Genomic DNA, 17045 nt, shown 5'->3' with positions numbered 1-17045 from the left:
GCCGCTCCTGTGTCAAATATTTGAAGAAACCCATTTGTCTGCTGTTATTTGACCTCAGTCGAGGCTAGGTTCGCATAATTAATCTTGGCAAGCGTTTCACGAATTTTCGAACCGGCGCATCACTATTTTTTGGTCCGTCCTCGGTCTCAGCTTGCTGGCATTGAACCCTGCAGGTGCCCTGCGTGTGCGTCATTTAGGTGTGGCGCCTTTAGAAGGCAAGGTTTCCAGCTATCTATGTATTTGAAGGCTACTGCTGCCTTCAATCGGAAAACATCCGCATGATAGACACCAGACCGGATGCCCATTGTGGCTGTGGGCCATATAGACCGTGTCCACAATGGAGAACTACGTATGTACAAGAAAAGAAGACCCTCGTGAAGACGGGATCACGGAATAGAATTGGCGATCCCCAATGACGGAGTCAACAAAATCAATGGCGTCAAATTCTCGAATCTCACCGGATCTGTGCGGTAGCGCATAGCGATCCATCAAAAGACCTCACAGGAAAGAGATGTTGAAATAGAGCTATCAGGAAGTATCAACGTGCGTCCAATAAATGTCCCTGGTTTAGCGCCGGGCAATGACCTGCTTCTTCACATCGATGATCACAGCCACATTGCCTTCGACTTGGAGCCTACCGCATTGCAGCAGACCGGGTGAATGTATCAGTTATTATAGGCTGAGTCTAAAAGAGTATATTCGCTCCCACCTGAACGCCGTAGAGACCGGCGGCAAGCAAAGGGCCATTTGGAGGCCTTGTTGAAACTCTGCAGCCTTCTCTATTACTGTCTCAGTCTGTGATACTCCGCTTATATCGCTTCTACATATGTAACTTTTTTCCATGATAGCCATACTCGAGCAGAAATATTGCAGATTGGTTCTCATTCTTTGCTCTATCTTGCTAAACTATGCGAGTTTTCCTGCTCACACTAGCAGACCTGATTCTCATTGTTGGAGCAACGCAGTCCCAGCCTCCGATCGAAGGAAGCGCGTAATAGGAAAAGGAGGATAAGAAAATGTGAGATAAGACGATACTATTTGAAAAGGAAAGTATGCATAGTGAGGAATGGTTGTTATCAGAGTGGAGTAGCGATCCGTAGGCAGTACTCAAAGAGAGAAGTATATCGAATGCAGAGATTGAGTCGCCGGAGAGCCGTCTTTGGGAAGATAATTGAATACGTAGGTCGATATTTCAAAGCTCTTATTGCATGCTCTCTGATAGCCGTCTTTCCCTTCATCTCTCACCAGCGACAGGTCCAATAGAGAGATGCTCACAACATCCCGATCCTTTGCGGCTTCATACAGCAAGAGAAGATGAAACCCATGGCCTTGACTTCAATTCCCTCGTTCTCCGAAGTGGTATTTGGTAAAACAACCGGAAACAGGCGTGCGCCAAAAACCGTAGTTCATGCGTGGTAGGTGAAATAATCCATTGACACTCTCCAGCATATCGACAAGCCGCCCTTAATCGACCGAGTCTCGGAATACGCATATCTTTCGTATATTATTCGACTGCATGGTGTAGGAATGATCGTGACTCCATAAACTTGATCTTGGATAGTAGGTATGTAACAGAGCAGAGTCGGAACTTGCTGGAGCCGAGTGCCCAGCACTTGCGACACCCAGAGGGCCAAATCATCCCTTACTGTATTTCTAGTAGGGTTCCTTCTTTACATGATGATGCAGCCGCCTCCGGGTGAGGCTAATCGAGACAAGTTAGCACGTTTGCTATCAGGTACAATCAAAGACATATGCTTTCGAATTATCCGAAGGCCAGATGCAAAATGCCACTCACCATAACGTATTGTATTTCGAACAGTACGCGGAATGGACTTTCTGTCGAAGCTTTCATCCATCTGGAAAGATCGGTAGAGGTTATGGTATATGCGATCGCGAATCTTTTCAAGGTTATTGAAAGACGTAGAGATTGAAGCTTGTAAAGGCGACTCCGTGCTCGAGATATGAATGTCTCGTAGATATTGCAACCTTGATGTAGACTAAGTAAAAAGTTGATGCGGAAGAATCATGAAAAGGGAACTTAAGGATTGAAGGCTATATATGACATGTCCCCTCCAAAATATCATGTGTTTACCCCGAATGGTCAATACCGGCGACATATTGTTCGGGTTGAATGGCAAACGGAGAACAATATGTAGAGTGAGAAGAACTAATGGGTCTATATTCGTGTGGGGGGTGGGGTGCTGACTAGACCATTGTTGGGTAACATGGCCCATTCGTATTGTTCTCATTCTCATCGAGTCGACTCAAGTGGGCACAAGCATTCACTTCCTCAGGAAGTACGGATGGTAGATCTATTTTGATTTTACACGAGGAGCTTTTCTCCTAAATCAAAGATCCTCGCTTACAATGACCAGCATTGTGTCCATTGTTTCAGAGAAAGGCGGGAATGCCGCAGTTAAGATGCTACACCCCGCAACTGGACAGTGTCACCCGGCCAGGTAGATTGTGCGTTATCATAGAGACGTCTTAAACGTAGAGTGAAGTCGCTGCGTCTACACGGCTCCTAAGAATATTCGAAGATTTCTTCTCCAATTCCCAATTAGATCATAGGTAAACGTATGTGGGACGATGTCTAGATATCTGTACATGCACATAGCCAACTGAAAGAACCCAGTACTCATATCACAGACATCGAGTCATAGATCAGGTGTAGATCGGCTCCGTGACGGCATTCAAGCTGAGTCCAGTCTTTGCAACATCTTCATCGGCTAAGAAGACAAGGGGCATCTCCACCAGGGTTCCTTTCACCTTGCTAAGCAATTCCTTCACCTGTCTAGCACCTTCAGGGCCCTCGGGGAAGTTTTCACGGACCACGTGGCCCCATTGATACTTCGCTGGTTTCTCGAGAAGCTCGTCTTTACCATCGGCATTTTCAACGGCTTTGTGGAAATAATTCTCGAAGAATTCCTTGTAGGCGTCCCAGCTGCGGACAGTATCATCCGGTACTGGGTGGAAGACCTCCCGGTAAACCTCTGTGTTCGTATGAGCACGCGAGATCCAGAGATCCTGGAATTCATCGGACAGGGGATCGGCAACTAGTTGGCTCTCTTCACTATCTAGATCGTCCACATTAGGCACGCCGACAGGCTCAGCATTAGCGTTCAGCTGTGTGCAGTCCTGCGCTCTCAGCAGACCAAGGTGTTTCCGGAACAGTTGTCGACGGAGGGAAGTCGCAAATCGGCTTGCTGTCCAGGGTCTGCCGTCCATCGTGGTCTCGACAGGCCTCGGGTCTTCAATGATGATGGCGATCTCCGAGTCATGAGTACCAAGCTGGGAACGGTCGTTCAGGTTTGCTGAACCACAAATGACGATGCGGTCGTCTGCAATGAGGACCTTCAACTAGTCAGCATCGCAGAAATTTCATAATATGATTCCATGTGTGACTTACCTTAGAATGAACATAGAGTTCTTCGCTAACGAAGGCGTCTATCTCATCCATATCATCCGAGTTTTCCCATGGGACATTCCGGATGTCCTCTCCACCGAGCATATAACACTCACTGACGGAGTCCCAGCGGCTGCCCGCACGCGACTGCTGGGCGGTCTCTTGATACTGCTCGTATGAGCCTCTGGTCTCAGCATCGGCGCTGAAAGCTCCTGGGCCGTATCCACCATATCCTCCGGTGGCGATATCATGTTGTTTACGGGCATCCTCGTAGTCTACACCACTCTCCCGTTCGATTTGGGATGCCACCCCGCCACCGTTGATTCTGTCGTAGTTTCGAAGGTTGAAGAATCTGATATACTCCTCTGGATCATATCCTTCCTTAGAAATGAGTTCCATGATGCTGTTACCGCCGCGGTTGATAGAATTGTACTGGAATTCCATAATCGCTCGAGTACCGAGACTTGAATCATCCAGCAGATCGCCAGGAAAAGCGGGCACGGAAGGAATCACGACTATAATTTTGTACTTCTCACCAGCACGGGCAGCTCGCAAGATACGCTCCACTATGGCAGCACCAATTTTGTTTTCCACGGGCTTCTGTTCATCACCTGTTGCAGTAATGAAGAACTGGTTTTCGATGTAGATGAAATGCTTACTGTCTCGGATGATAGCCGCATATGCATCTGCAATTGAATGCTCGGTGGGAACTCCATGGCTCCACTGAGAGCAACTTCGAACAATTTGGCATTTAAATTGACCGCCGGCGTGATGCCCCTCTCCGCCAATATAATGATGGAATCGATCATGCAGAGCATGCCCAAACCCTGATAGGCCCCAGCCTTGCTCGTTGCTTCTGTCTTCGAGACTAGCTCCTGCTGGTCCTCTGTGGAGGGTCAATTTGGAATACCGATTGTCATCGTGATCGGCGTTGTATTTTGTCTCCCAAATGAAGTTCCAACGCTCGACGAAGTGCCTCCGAAGATCCTCTACCACAGGGCCACGTAAACTGACTGATATATCAGACCATCCCATGCGTGGGGTAGCTTTGCGATCGAGCTGGTTCTGCTCCCAGTGAGCAACGTCCTGGAAATCAAGGACCCGTGCGTTATTGTAGTCTTGGCCTGGATACACGATCTCGTCGAGGTTTGCGGGATGGAAGTCCGTGATCGCGTGTTGGTTCGTGTCCCAACGCCCGAAACACATATCAAGACCGCCCATAAAAGCGATCTTGCCGTCAATGAGACACAGCTTCTCATGATGTGCCCAGTAAAGAACTGTCTCTTCCTTGGAACCATAAATTTCCTTCAGGTCCTCACCGGACATACTGGATAGTTTGGCAGTATCCAAAGTCAACCCTTTCAACTTGGATAGTATGGTATCTTTAACTTCTTCGCTATTGGGAGCATGGTCCGGGTGGCGGAACACACGGATGTTGGGGTGCAAGCTTTCCAGATGTTGTTTGGTGTGCTCAGATGACACTTGTTTACAGGTAAGAGTCAGCAATACGACCTCCGGTCCGAGATTAGACATGACACTCACGGGTTAATGCTTGGGTAACCTCCTTATAGACAATAATATTGACATGCACGCCCCTCTCGGCAGCAGCTTGGAGCATTCGATCGACACGATATTGCTCATTTTGCGCGGGAGGCCGTCTGAGATACAGCTCTGGGGAAAGCCACCCTGAAAGAGGTTAGGGAGACTACAATTGCTGAAACTACGGTACAGTGAAATACTTACAGTCCAGGATCCAAATAGTCTCCTCGGCCCTTTCCAGTGCCAGAGACACGGCATGGAAGTAGTTGCATCCATCGACATGCCATTTCACTTCGTTGTTTCCCCTCTGAGGAGCAAAACTGCCATACCTGTGTGCGTTGTTCGAAGGTGTAACTTCGTTTTCCGGAGAAGCCTCTTCCTCATGTTTGTCATCGGAACCTGTTACTGCTTCTCCTATTTTGTCGATAAGTCTTGACACAAAGTCTTCTTTCTGCGGCTCTGCCTCGTAGTCCGGCTCGTATGACTCCGACATGATGACGAGCTATCTCTGCACGAGTCCCGTTCCTGGATGCTGCTTGGAGGTCTCGTGGAGCTAAGCGGGATTGTCCTCAATGAGATCGTAGGCTGAAAGAAACTGAAAAGCGTAGCAAGGCTAAACTGAGGTCTCAAGCAGATAGTCTCTGTGAGCAATTGACAGTCACAGGAAGGAGTTCTCTTGCCGATGAAATACCCAGAGAGCCCAGAAGACGCGGTGTGGCACTGAGTAAGTTGGACTTTTTAAGCCAGCTCGCTCTGAGCCGTGTCAAGCTGTGCCAACCCCCGCTAATGTTTAAGAGCTTCTTCACTCGCGTTTCAGCTGCTAACGGCGCAAGAGCTATCCACCACTTAGGCTGTCCATGACGGATCAGATAGCAGATAGTAACGGACATGGCCCACCTCGAACCCATATTTGATGCGCTCTTCAGTCCAGCGATGCCACCAGAGCAGCTATGCCACATGGTGATAGGATGTGGCTGTGTCGCACTTGTAAAGTACTAGCTGGAGATCGTCGTGGAGGGGCAGCTCTGCAGACCAATGTGTCTGTCGGAGGTATAGACAGGGCTATGTGTCGCGGCTGGACTATCAACGCTATAAAATAGGTTGCTTTGCCTTCTATACAATAATTGAGTTTCCCATTGTTGACATGCTGCCGTAATCGGAGAGCAGAACAAGCCCCGCATAGACGAGAGAACCCCGCGTCGGGATCTTGGTATCTCCCGAACACCAGATGCTTCCCCCCGCTTCAAGCGGATCCAGGAGTTGGAGAAGGCCAAGGGCTAATTATTATATAAGGATGACATCGCTCCAGAAGTCGTATGGATATATCATTGAGTCGGTATCTTCAGCATTGCTCAATCCGCCATAGTCCTGTTATTTCAATATCCGCCAACAGAATGTCGCTCGCAACGCTTGATGTAGGTCTGACCATTGCTATACAGGTATAGTAGCTAGCTGATGGTTTTCGCAACAGGTCACCCAGCACCCCTACCTGCCAGCGTCTGCAGAGACGCTGTTCAAGGCGAAGGCAAACAAGAGGCTCAGTTTCGAGGAAATCGCAAACCATATCGGACGCAATGAGGTAGCGACGGCCGCCATATTCTACGGACAGGCAAAGGCCTCGTCCGAAGACATCCAGAAGCTTTCTACGCTTCTTGGAATTCCGCACGACTTGCTGGAGGAACAGCTCAGTGGCTTCCCCGACCGTGGTCGCACGGTACAGATGCCTCCGAAGGAACCCTTGATCTACCGGTTGTATGAGATCGTGCAGAACTATGGATATGCGTACAAGGCGGTTCTGAACGAAAAGTTTGGTGATGGCATCATGAGTGCTATTTCGTTCTCCACGAAGGTTGAAAAGGAGACGGATAAGGACGGAAACAACTGGGCCGTCATTACTCTGCGCGGAAAATGGTGAGAGCCTTTCGTAAGTTGGAAAAGATCGAGAAGAGATGCTAATATTGTATCCAGGCTGCCATTCTCAAGGTTCTAGATATGTTAGGCTGCGCTCTGATGCAAGGACTGAGATACTGTATCTTGGATCTTCATATAGTATGAGTTAATCGGAGAAATATGTGACTCGAAGTCGATGTTTCTTTCCCCGTTGTCATAATGATAAGCTTTAAAGTGACTTCTCCAGACCCGGAGCGAGGTGAGAACCATCCATCTTTGATAAATAGACATATGGGGTCTCTTGCGTGGTAAATTCCCTGTATGAGAAGGAATATCAAACACATCATTCATGTCGTTTGTCGAGGGCAAACGTTACATGGTTCTGTGGGTGCGTGCAGCGGAAGTTGACTGTTGCTTTTGCAAGGTCTCATGTCCGCGACTGCCTTGTTATCTTCCGCTTCTCCCTCCCTCTTTCTGCACTCATCCACGAGGCAGTTTTTTTCAAACCCCCACATTCACTCTCCAGCTATTCCTAACTATTCTCAGCACATATCCTGGTCATTCACCTCCATATCGACTCCCTTCATCCCTGCTTCCCACGGTCATAACTCCAAACCTCATCTTAACCTTAGTCCACGGCACTCACCTAGGGAATCCTCAAACATCGACACAGGGTGTTCGTTACTGATCACAAACCATGCCTGGACCACCGTCTCGTGTCCGTGTGCCTTGCACATTTCCAGGATGCGGTCGCACATTTGGATCTGATGCAGAGATGAAAAAACACAAAATCTCTGATCTGGAACATGAATACTGCAGCAGATGCGATGAGGATTTCCAGGATGAGGAGAGGCTGCTCATTCATAAGATCAAAAGCAACAAACACATTATCTGCCCGATCTGTGGTTCGGAGTTTCGCAGTGAGAGTGGCCGTGACCACCATATCATGCAGGTTTGTTGATAGCCACGGTCTTGTTGCCTCGACCGTCTTCAGATAGACACTGGTGAACGGGACTGATCATATCCTCCTCTCACGCAGAACCATCGCACGGAACAAGATCTGACCTGCTATTGCCAAGCCAAGTTCAAGAGTGGAGCGACAATGATAAATCATATCGACAAAAACGAATGTCCAGTGGTTAGCTCGACTCAGTTGGTGAAGGAGCGCGCCAGGAAGACGGCCTTTAGATACGCCCTGGAGGCCAGTGAGCTAAGGGCCTCCCTGGCACCTGGCTCTGAATCTGATGATGATCGTGAGGCCAGTGGGGGTGTGAGTCTTAGCAACGTTGCGCGTCTCAATAAGGAGGCCATCAATAATCAGCCGAAATCAGACGATGGCAACAGATCCGCTGCATCTACCAAGCTATCGCTGAAGCATTGGCCCAGGCTCGGAGAACAGAGGCAAAGCCAGATGACATCCGAGTCCAGTGACCTCATGGCGTTCTCTGAACTTTCCATCGACCATAAGGGAAAGGAGAACAAGGGAGTTCTGGATCAGCAAGACGGAGAGTCTACTGCCGGTAGGAGCAAGAACTCTTCGGATTCTTGGAGGCACGAAGGCTCTCAGGCGGGTATGACTCTGTCGGATCCTACTAATCCCACTCGAAAGCTTCCAACTGCTGGCCAGGTACTTCATACCCTTTTCGGTCATTGGGACGCAACTGTGTACTTCGACTCTTTCGTCGGGCGCTACAGATGCCCGTGCGGCTGCGGGTACTTTGACGACGCAAGGTCTTTTGAAGAACACCTTTTGATCAGGACCAATATTGCGTCGAGGGTGCGGTAAGCATACACAGTCTTCCATATCCCAGAAGACCTCAGCACTAACCATAAGTAACCAGCTGTCCACGATGCATGCGTGTTTTCAAGGCGACTGCCGCGCTGGTGGCTCACTGCGAGTCAGCAACAACTCGCTGCAATATCAGATACATGGATAACTATGCGCAGCTCATCGGAGAGATCACCGGTGGTGTTATCGAGCCGAACGGCTATCTGAACGATGGCACTATCAAGTTCGAGACAGGAACTCTGACGGAAATGCCGAAGAACACCACTATTGGCGTTGATTTGGATAAGGTGGTTAAGGGCAGACTCCCGTAGACGGGAAAAGAAGGCATCACAGTCCTGGTCCTGTTTAACATGTGTCACTCCTGAAATGGCGCTTTCTAGATCAACCGCTGGGGAGCTGTCACATCATAAATGAGTCAGTTGCGTCCTTGCCTCTGAACAAGAACAGCGCTAACTCTATATCAGGCCTTCACAATTTGCTATTATCTTTCATCGAGAGTTTCCGCATGGCAAAATTGCGAATATTCACAGATACAGTTGACATTGGTTCTGATCTGGTGGGTGACTGGCCGCCTATTGCATGTAAACCATGCGCGACATGTACTGCACTCCACTATTAAGCGCTTTTTCAGACCACCTGTCTACAAAAAAAAAGCATTTGAACACTGATCAGCAATAACCATATCTTTTGATATTGAAACTATGATCGTCCATATGCTTCTCTCTGTGTAGCTGATGGTTAACGGGACCTACGTAGTTGTTGTCCAGTGCTCTTCTTTCCTTCAGAGCGAAGCGGTCAACGGGAAGAGGCCGGAGCCGGACAGGACCGTCCCCGGAATTTGACCGCTGCGACTGCTCTCTAAGTATTGCCCTTTTAGGATGTTATCTGTTAGCATCAACGATCCGACTGCTTCTAGTAAGGCTGAAAAATGGGCTGTTCAAACTTCAACGTCTTGCGTACGGTCTAGGACGACGATCGTCTTCCAAGGTTCAATGAGGAAGTCGCCAAACGGGGCGGATCGGCGCCGTCGTTGTATAGCGACGCGCGTTAGACGATACAAAGCTTGGCTCAAAGCTTGAACTCCAGTGGCTTAGCCTACCATAGATTTCGGCTCGAACTACGGTAACTAATTTGCACTAACGCTAACTGGTCTCCGTGCAGTAATACTAATAATAATAATGAATATCTTCCCAAGAGTCTGACGTGGACGTTCGAGGCTTTGGAGAACTACCAGAGTGGCTGATGGCGAACCAGCTCTGTGGCTCAGCACTTCCAATAATAATACCGGGGAATTGACTGTATGGCAAACGGGTTTCGATGGTAGACTAGATAGAGTATTCCGCAGCCATGGGAGATGATTATTAGTTATGAGTCGGATTACGTATCAATTAGTCCGTACCATCCTCGTCCCCGAGGGGTGAAAAAGTTCACTAACTGGCCTAACGTCGTTTCGGTACGTTTCGGTAGGGCTCGCATCAGCCTCGTTGGCTCCGAGACAGCCGTGACGGGTGAACATCGGATTAGAGCTCGTCCTGCGCTGTGTCCTTTGCACGGCAATAATTAAATAGTTAGTTAGTAGTTATTCTTCCCTGTCTGCTGACACGCTGTAGTAGCATAAGTCAGCAATAATGGATTAATATTAAGTTAATCACTATTCCACGGATGCAATTCTATGGTACTTTGGCGCAAAAAAAAAGGTACGCAGCAAACTGCGGTTTCCTTATATTGCTAGTAACCGCCACGGACCCATGGCTCAGCCTCGTGTCGGATCCGTTGAATGTAGTATGATGATAATTTATTATTATTGAGGAATTGGAATGGAGTTATTTTTATTGTAATTCTCTCCCTAATAATCCTATGGATAATTAATACGAGTACGAACAGCCAACAGACGTCCCACCGTCCGAGGCTAATAGCTTATCTGAGGCACGCTAGCACTTGAAGGGCTCAGCTGAGACTCTGAGAGATCCTGAAAATTAGTAGTTAGTAACTGCGCGACTCCTCTAGACTTCCACAGTGGCTGGTGAAATTATTATTGCTTGAATCAGCGCCCCCGCACCGCCCTCCACTGGTGAAAGAAGCCAGTGGACGCCAGTCGTTGGATTATTCGGTAACAAACACCCAGTCGTTGCTGGAACTTACTCGTCCTACCATGAGTGACTACTGGTAGGCGGAGAACTCCCTCAGGGGTGCTCGGGCGCCGGCGGTCTCATCGAGCCGTGCAACTTAATAAATGGAGCCCTCTCACCCCTTTGTGTGTTTCTTTCCTCCTTCTTCTATCATAACTGTCGGCTCCACATCCGTCTCTGCTCCATTCAGCTCGATATCTAATCGATCTCTCTGAAAAGATCCTTTCTTTTTTTCACGCCAAACATTTCCACATATCTACCACCCCATCACACTTCAAGATGTTCGGTGACGGTGTCTTCAACTGGTTCAAGTCCTCCAAGCAGGAAGCTGCCCCGGAGCGCACATGGAACGCCAACACTATGACTGCGGAGCAGCCGACTAGCCCAGCCGCTCCTACCACCGAGCGGGTCGTCACTGAGCAGCCGGTATGATGGCTTCCTCCTGTCATCCGAACTAGATAAAGACCCCAGTCAACTAACAAGCAGGATAGGGCTCCCAGGAGCAGATGAACATGAACCTGCGTGGTGGTGCTGGTGCTGGAGACATCTGCTGCGGAGTGTAAGTAAACCCTCCTGAGGAAACTGGCGACCCAGTTACTGACAGGTAGATGTGCTATAGTTGCGCTGGTCTTTGCTGCTTCGAGGCCTTCGAGGAGTGCTGCTAAGCATTCTACGTCGCCCTCGCGTCCAAGGGGTCTAATGTTTTCATTTCTCATTGTGGTCATATGCTTCGTTTCACGAGCCATGCTTCGGATGTGTCAGGATTAGTGATATCATATTGAGTTTTATTATTCGGTTCCTGTCTTCTAGACCAGCGTTAGAAGATGTCCATATTACCTTTTTTACCAAAATCTACCATTTTCGGACAATAAAACATGTCCCTTTCTGTTCAAATTAATACTACGTCATTATCATGTTGCTAGCTATCTTTTCTCTTCTAAGAAATAGAGCGTAGAGACGTTTCTATACATCCATCTAGCTTTGCCCAAAGCCATTAGAATCCAAGCAGATTCCCAATTTGGAACCAGAAATCTCGCTCCAACCCACCATTATTATTATTACTGCAGCCCGTCTAGGTATGAGTGAGGATAATAACAAAACGCACACAGCGGGCACTATCTGATACGGAGTACTCTAGACGTTTCCGCACCTCCCGATCTGACAAGTCACATCTTTCTTTTCCCCCACCTGCTTGCGAAGATCTGATAGATACGAAACGTCACGGTGAAACTAAAAAACTTGGCATCCCGCACAGATCCAGATCGGATGATTGGGGTAGATCGCGATGCAAGCCTGCCAAGGTAGTTGATTTCTTTATCTAGATCGCGTTGCATCATCTGCCACGGGATGGGTGCGTGTTGGAAATATCGGACAAATATAGTTATTCGTGGGTGTGTCTAATTAAAGCGGAGCTGATACATTTTAGGGTTTCAAGTCTATGTAATAAATAAATATAGACACGGGCACACTCCATCTATCTAATGTTTTTATTTTATTTCTGCACGATCCGTGTCCTGCATACTTCGTTATACAGAGATAGAGCATGTATGTATTGAGTAAATTCCCATGCTAACATAACACAGACTCAAGTTGCGCGGAGAAGGAAAAGAAATACATGGGGCTATCTACCTGACCCCAGACTCTCTCTCTCTCTCTCTCATATGTAAACTTGGAGGTATCCAGATGACGCCGAATTTTCTTGGCCTTGTTTTCTTTTTCCCTCATGGAATATTTTCTAACCCTATTCATTGGATAGAAGCTCTTTTCTGTGCCTGTCGATCTCTCTTAGCTACATACCATAGTAGTTATTGACATGGGCTGGAATCACGCAAGTTTAAGTAATGGTTGAACTGCGCTGATGGTGTTGATAGACAGCCGTAAATTTATACCGGAAAGGCTGATGATGCAAGAAGACGAAGATGAGGACTTTGTGCCGGTTGAGCGGATTACCGCGGCATAACACCTATCACTGTACTTTTATCTTTTTTACTATTTCTGGAATTGGAAATCTGCGATTTGAACTAGAAGTGCTTTAAGGCGGATTTCTGCACTTTCTGGATCTTTCACCTACCTTCATCGAATCCGCATCTTGAAAGAATACCTACCCGCAACCAACCAACCACCAACAACATAATGTCCACGGCTACTACTACAACTCCTCCTCCATCGGGGGATAATCCACCGAGTCAAAATGCCATTCGCGAAGCAGATTATATCCGCTTCAAGAACTACGCAGCCATGACCTTCCTAGTCGCTTCACCCGTCCTCATCGCCATCCCGCCTCGCAAACTCGACCACCTCACCGTCCTACTAACAGGCGCCTTCCTCGTCTCCGCAAACCATCTGACTCGCGAACGTACCGGAAGAAGCATCACAGAGCGTCTCGAAGAGCGTCTCTCCCGCGTCAAGCCTCCCACCACAGCGATCACGGACCCGCTGCCTTCGGAGCGCGCGCATGAGATCCAAGCGAAACTGCGCGCTGCGCGAGAGGCGCAGCTACGATCAGGCGGATTGGTTGGTGAAGAGCTCGAACGGTTGAAGCGCCAACAGCAGCAGGAGAAGAGTGCCGCGGAGCGCATCTGGATGGGAGACGAGTCGCCTGGTTGGAAGGAGAGACGGCTGGAGGAGGAGCGGAAAGCGTTGGAGGAAGGGAAGGGTTATGGAGATTTGATCATGGAGCATATTTGGGATGTGTGGAATTGGGGAAAGAAATCATCGGATCAGGACGCTTCTGGCTCGACGGGTGAGAAGAAATGAGCTGGCTGTGTTGGCTGGGAGGAAGAAATTAATGGATCGATTGGGGGCACGATGACTATAGCTATTTCCATCAGAGGTAATGCCGATCGGGTCGTTTCTGCTAGGACTCGTCACTCACGGCATGGGATATAGTCCCATGCTGAATGGCAGGGTCTTTCGCTCGCAGCGCACCCGGAACCGATCTCCACCATCAGTTGGTTATAAAAACACCGGTGAAAGGTAGCTTGGCAGATGAATCGGGCATGATGACATGTTTCTCTGTACTACATGTATAATATTATTATCAAACAAAAGAATGACAGGTCGGATATTTTTGCAGCTCGCCCTATATAACCAGGCAGCTAGCAATTTATCAAAAATCAGCTTATGTATTCTAGGCGGCATTGTATGTACGATAGTTATGAAATTCTCTACTTAATCAGAACATTAATGGATCATTCAACTTGAGGGGAAGGAGGTGGTGCATTTGCTATTCCCCGTATGTGGATCTCTATATACATGACTTGTAGATGGAAACATGATTTGTCCTCTTCACCATATAGGCCATAATTCTATCCCACCCTGGAAGGGTAGGCCCTAGGGGAAAACACCTCCAAAAACCCTAGAGAGCCTATTGGTATCGTCCCCTCTTTTGTGTGATCGAGTACATGCGTTCTTCATCTTCATCTTCTTCTTCCCCGATACATGACTTTGTATGTGTGTACAGGATGTTTGCGTCGTCTTCTTCTTCTTCCCCGATACATGACTTTGTATGTGTGTACAGGATGTATGCGTCGTCTTCTCTTCGAGTACTCCCCTATACATGAATGAGAAAATACATGAAACAAATATTCAAAAGAGACCTTTTGGTCTTTCAACTCCAATGTCCCAAAAATTCCGTCGCTTGTTTTCTTGGTTCGTCAAGATGAAGTATATATCGTATATCGTAGATCATATATCGTGTATCGTAAATCGTAAATCGTAAATCGTAAATCGTAATTCGTCAATGATAATGATGATGATGATGATGATGATGATGTCGCTAATGCTTTTTGAATCGTAATTCGTATCTTCGTAAAGTGTTCTCTCGTCGATATTGATATAAATAATCGTATAAAATCTTTGATGAATGCATTATATGTTATAATGCTGATGCGATTTGCGAGTTTGTAGGATGTATATAGACGTATGTGGTTTTGCGACACGAGCGCATTGTTCGATGGAGTATATAGTTTTCGATCGAATGTTTGTATTCGAAGATGTTTGATTTGATTTGATTTGATTTTTGGTTTTGCTTATCCATATGTAGATGGATGTTGCAGTTCGATGTTTTCGATGGTATGTTTATATCCGAAGATATTTGATTTTGATTTGTTTTTTGTTTTCTCGATCCATATGTAGATGGATTTTTGTATTCGAAGATGTTCGATTTGATTTGATTTTTGTTTTCTCGATCCATATGTAGATGGATGTTGACGAGAGTATTGTTTTGTTCTTTGGAGATATTGGTATTCTCTCCCTTTTCGTCTGCAGTTTGGAATGCAGTTTTTGGTTGTGTGTCTTGGACGTGTGTGATCCATATATATAGATGGATGTTTGTGTATGATGACGCTGCGTCTTAGACGCTATGCTCTCCACGAAACGAGGTATGTTTGCTTGATATCGGAGGCATGTATGATTCCCGATGCGTCGGTCGTCCGTTTGACAGGTGTCTTTTATAGTCCGTAGACTTTTAAAGGGCTATATATAGCCAATATAGGTGTATGTGTCGTCCATCCAGGGGCCCCCTTGGATGTGTTTTGATCAGACACCACCGAAAACCCGATCGCGGCAGTCGATAACTTTCCACGAATCGGTGTACGCACTATCATGAAGTTTTTTCGTCATGATTTGCTTGAAAAGAGGCGTACTTTCCTTGCACTTCATGCGCATCGGGATGTGCGCTGCAAGGAGATGGTCCTTCCAGATTGCTGGTAAAGGACACTGCGCACTCGGGTCGATCCGCTTGGGTGTGATGTTTTCAGTCGGATCCCGAGGCTTGCAGTAATAGATGATCTCGCTCTGTTGCTGAGATCGGACGTCTTCAACATGTTGAACATGTGCGCTTGTCTTGTGGTGGTAGACGTCGTTAACGCAGTACTCGATCCGTCCATCTTCTTTTTCGGCGCGTTCGTCAACGTCGTCGAAGATTTCTTCGTCTGAGATGCCGGCGTTTCTCAGACGCTGGACGGTCCCGTCCATGAGACTGCCCAGGTGGGCGACTTTGTGTCTTGAGCGACGCTCCTTAGCCTTTTTGACGTCCCGGGAATGTGCAATTTGGTCGAGATACAATCGGATCTCTTTCTCCTGTCTAGGAGTCGTCGGGAGTCGGCTAATTGGTGGAGGTCGTCTCACGAGTTCGATGTACTGCGGCTCAGGTGCTTCTTCTGTATGGCTGGCAATCTGTTTTTTCAATGGTTAGTCTGCATATACAAGTAACTGAAAGTAAAAAGATGTTTACTTACTGTTAGTGCCGCCATCATATAACACAGTTCCTCTACGACGATGTTCCAATCGTAATCGTCGGCAACCTGAGCAAGTGAGGAGACCTATATTACTCCTTGTTAGCTGGTGGTCACCTCACAGTACATGTACGAGGATATGCAACTTACTGTATGCGCCAACATTGGCGCATCTTCCATGATGACATCGGTGTCCGGATACTCTTCTTGAGTAATGGCCATGTCCGAGACACGCGAGCATCTATCGAGCCATTGCTTTCTAGCAATTCGGTAACCACCCCGTAATATTGACCGGCCCATCCTCTGAATGATGTTCTGGCGAGAATAGCAATATGTGCTTTTCTTGACTGTGTCTCGCTTGGGCTCCGTTCTGGGGTTCTATGATATCGTTAGCAAAGGAAAGCTTGTACAGATATACATCATCTGAACATGTGGAGTACTTACTTTTGGCTTCCGTTGGCTCGCCGGTATTTCGGTTCTCCCAGATCCACGCGGCATGTTGTTATGTATACCTGAGCTTTGCTCCAAGGTTATACTATGCCGTTTTGATATGTATATATTTGCCCCCCTGCGCGCGGGGGGGTCTCTCAAAGCTTCAATCGTCAGCCGAGACAAGTGTTTTTGACCTGGGCTTTTGTTCCCAAGGTCGGAGTTATAGCGGGCAGAGGACGGTCCCGCAGAGTGATGATGATGATAGCTCGAGCTGTGCTCCAGAGCTTAAGTATAGGCGCCTATGTTTTCGCTGCCTATATAAAAGGTTTTGAGCGGAAAATCCCAGCTGTAAATAGCAAGTTCCGGATTCCGCGCTTCGAGTGCCGAGTAGAAAAGGGTGCGTCGAGAGCCTTTGAGTAAAGCAAGAACGAGAAATGACGAGAGCAGAAGAAGGATTTTTGCGGAATTTTTAAGAAAGGCTTTGTTTTGCCTGAAGGTTATGAGGAGTTTTGAGATTTTTTTTCGCAAGAAGGACTAAACAATTGCGAGCATGAAACAGCTCTCCAGCTCTGACTTGTGGGTTTGTAGAAGTTTTCAGCGTGTGTTTCGAAGCAGTTTGTGGT

The 17045-nt window shown here is 47.6% G+C and overlaps 6 protein-coding genes across 6 annotated transcripts; 4 read left to right on the top strand and 2 right to left on the bottom strand.

Moving 5' to 3' along the window:
- Nucleotides 1-2459: 2459 nt before the first annotated feature.
- C8Q69DRAFT_148127 (hypothetical protein) lies at nt 2460-5689 on the bottom strand. Its single transcript, XM_028625502.1, has 4 exons — nt 5150-5689; nt 4949-5092; nt 3410-4887; nt 2460-3354 (listed from the first exon to the last, which is right to left on the bottom strand). The coding sequence occupies exons 1-4, from the start codon at nt 5436-5438 to the stop codon at nt 2665-2667; spliced, it is 2601 nt and encodes an 866-aa protein (XP_028487394.1). The 5' UTR covers nt 5439-5689; the 3' UTR covers nt 2460-2664.
- A 333-nt stretch (nt 5690-6022) lies between these two features.
- Nucleotides 6023-6935, top strand: C8Q69DRAFT_456546 (cyanate lyase C-terminal domain-containing protein). The gene is made up of 3 exons (XM_028629844.1): nt 6023-6155; nt 6239-6360; nt 6417-6935. Exons 2-3 carry the CDS (start codon nt 6262-6264, stop codon nt 6858-6860), a joined length of 543 nt encoding a protein of 180 aa, XP_028487393.1. The 5' UTR covers nt 6023-6155; nt 6239-6261; the 3' UTR covers nt 6861-6935.
- A 597-nt stretch (nt 6936-7532) lies between these two features.
- Nucleotides 7533-8935, top strand: C8Q69DRAFT_441927 (putative C2H2 finger domain protein; the record flags this gene model as incomplete). Its single annotated transcript, XM_028628793.1, has 3 exons — nt 7533-7787; nt 7875-8617; nt 8677-8935. 3 exons carry the CDS (start codon nt 7533-7535, stop codon nt 8933-8935), a joined length of 1257 nt encoding a protein of 418 aa, XP_028487392.1.
- A 2097-nt stretch (nt 8936-11032) lies between these two features.
- On the top strand, nt 11033-11418 carry C8Q69DRAFT_504404 (hypothetical protein; the record flags this gene model as incomplete). Its single annotated transcript, XM_028632589.1, has 3 exons — nt 11033-11179; nt 11245-11312; nt 11373-11418. 3 exons carry the CDS (start codon nt 11033-11035, stop codon nt 11416-11418), a joined length of 261 nt encoding a protein of 86 aa, XP_028487391.1.
- A 1224-nt stretch (nt 11419-12642) lies between these two features.
- C8Q69DRAFT_456532 (hypothetical protein) lies at nt 12643-13947 on the top strand. The gene has a single exon (XM_028629843.1). It carries the CDS (start codon nt 12887-12889, stop codon nt 13508-13510), a length of 624 nt encoding a protein of 207 aa, XP_028487390.1. The 5' UTR covers nt 12643-12886; the 3' UTR covers nt 13511-13947.
- Nucleotides 13948-15084: 1137 nt separating this feature from the next.
- Nucleotides 15085-16662, bottom strand: C8Q69DRAFT_516595 (hypothetical protein; the record flags this gene model as incomplete). Its single annotated transcript, XM_028633395.1, has 4 exons — nt 15085-15931; nt 15994-16077; nt 16141-16368; nt 16435-16662. Coding segments are annotated over 4 exons (1179 nt in total), but the record flags the coding sequence as incomplete, so codon positions are not given.
- Nucleotides 16663-17045: the final 383 nt, after the last annotated feature.

This window comes from Paecilomyces variotii, assembly GCF_004022145.1.
Source record: "Paecilomyces variotii strain CBS 101075 chromosome Unknown C8Q69scaffold_2, whole genome shotgun sequence".
Classification (NCBI taxonomy): domain Eukaryota; kingdom Fungi; phylum Ascomycota; class Eurotiomycetes; order Eurotiales; family Thermoascaceae; genus Paecilomyces; species Paecilomyces variotii.
Note: the sequence above shows the minus strand (reverse complement) of the source record. Positions and strands in the feature narration are given on the sequence as shown.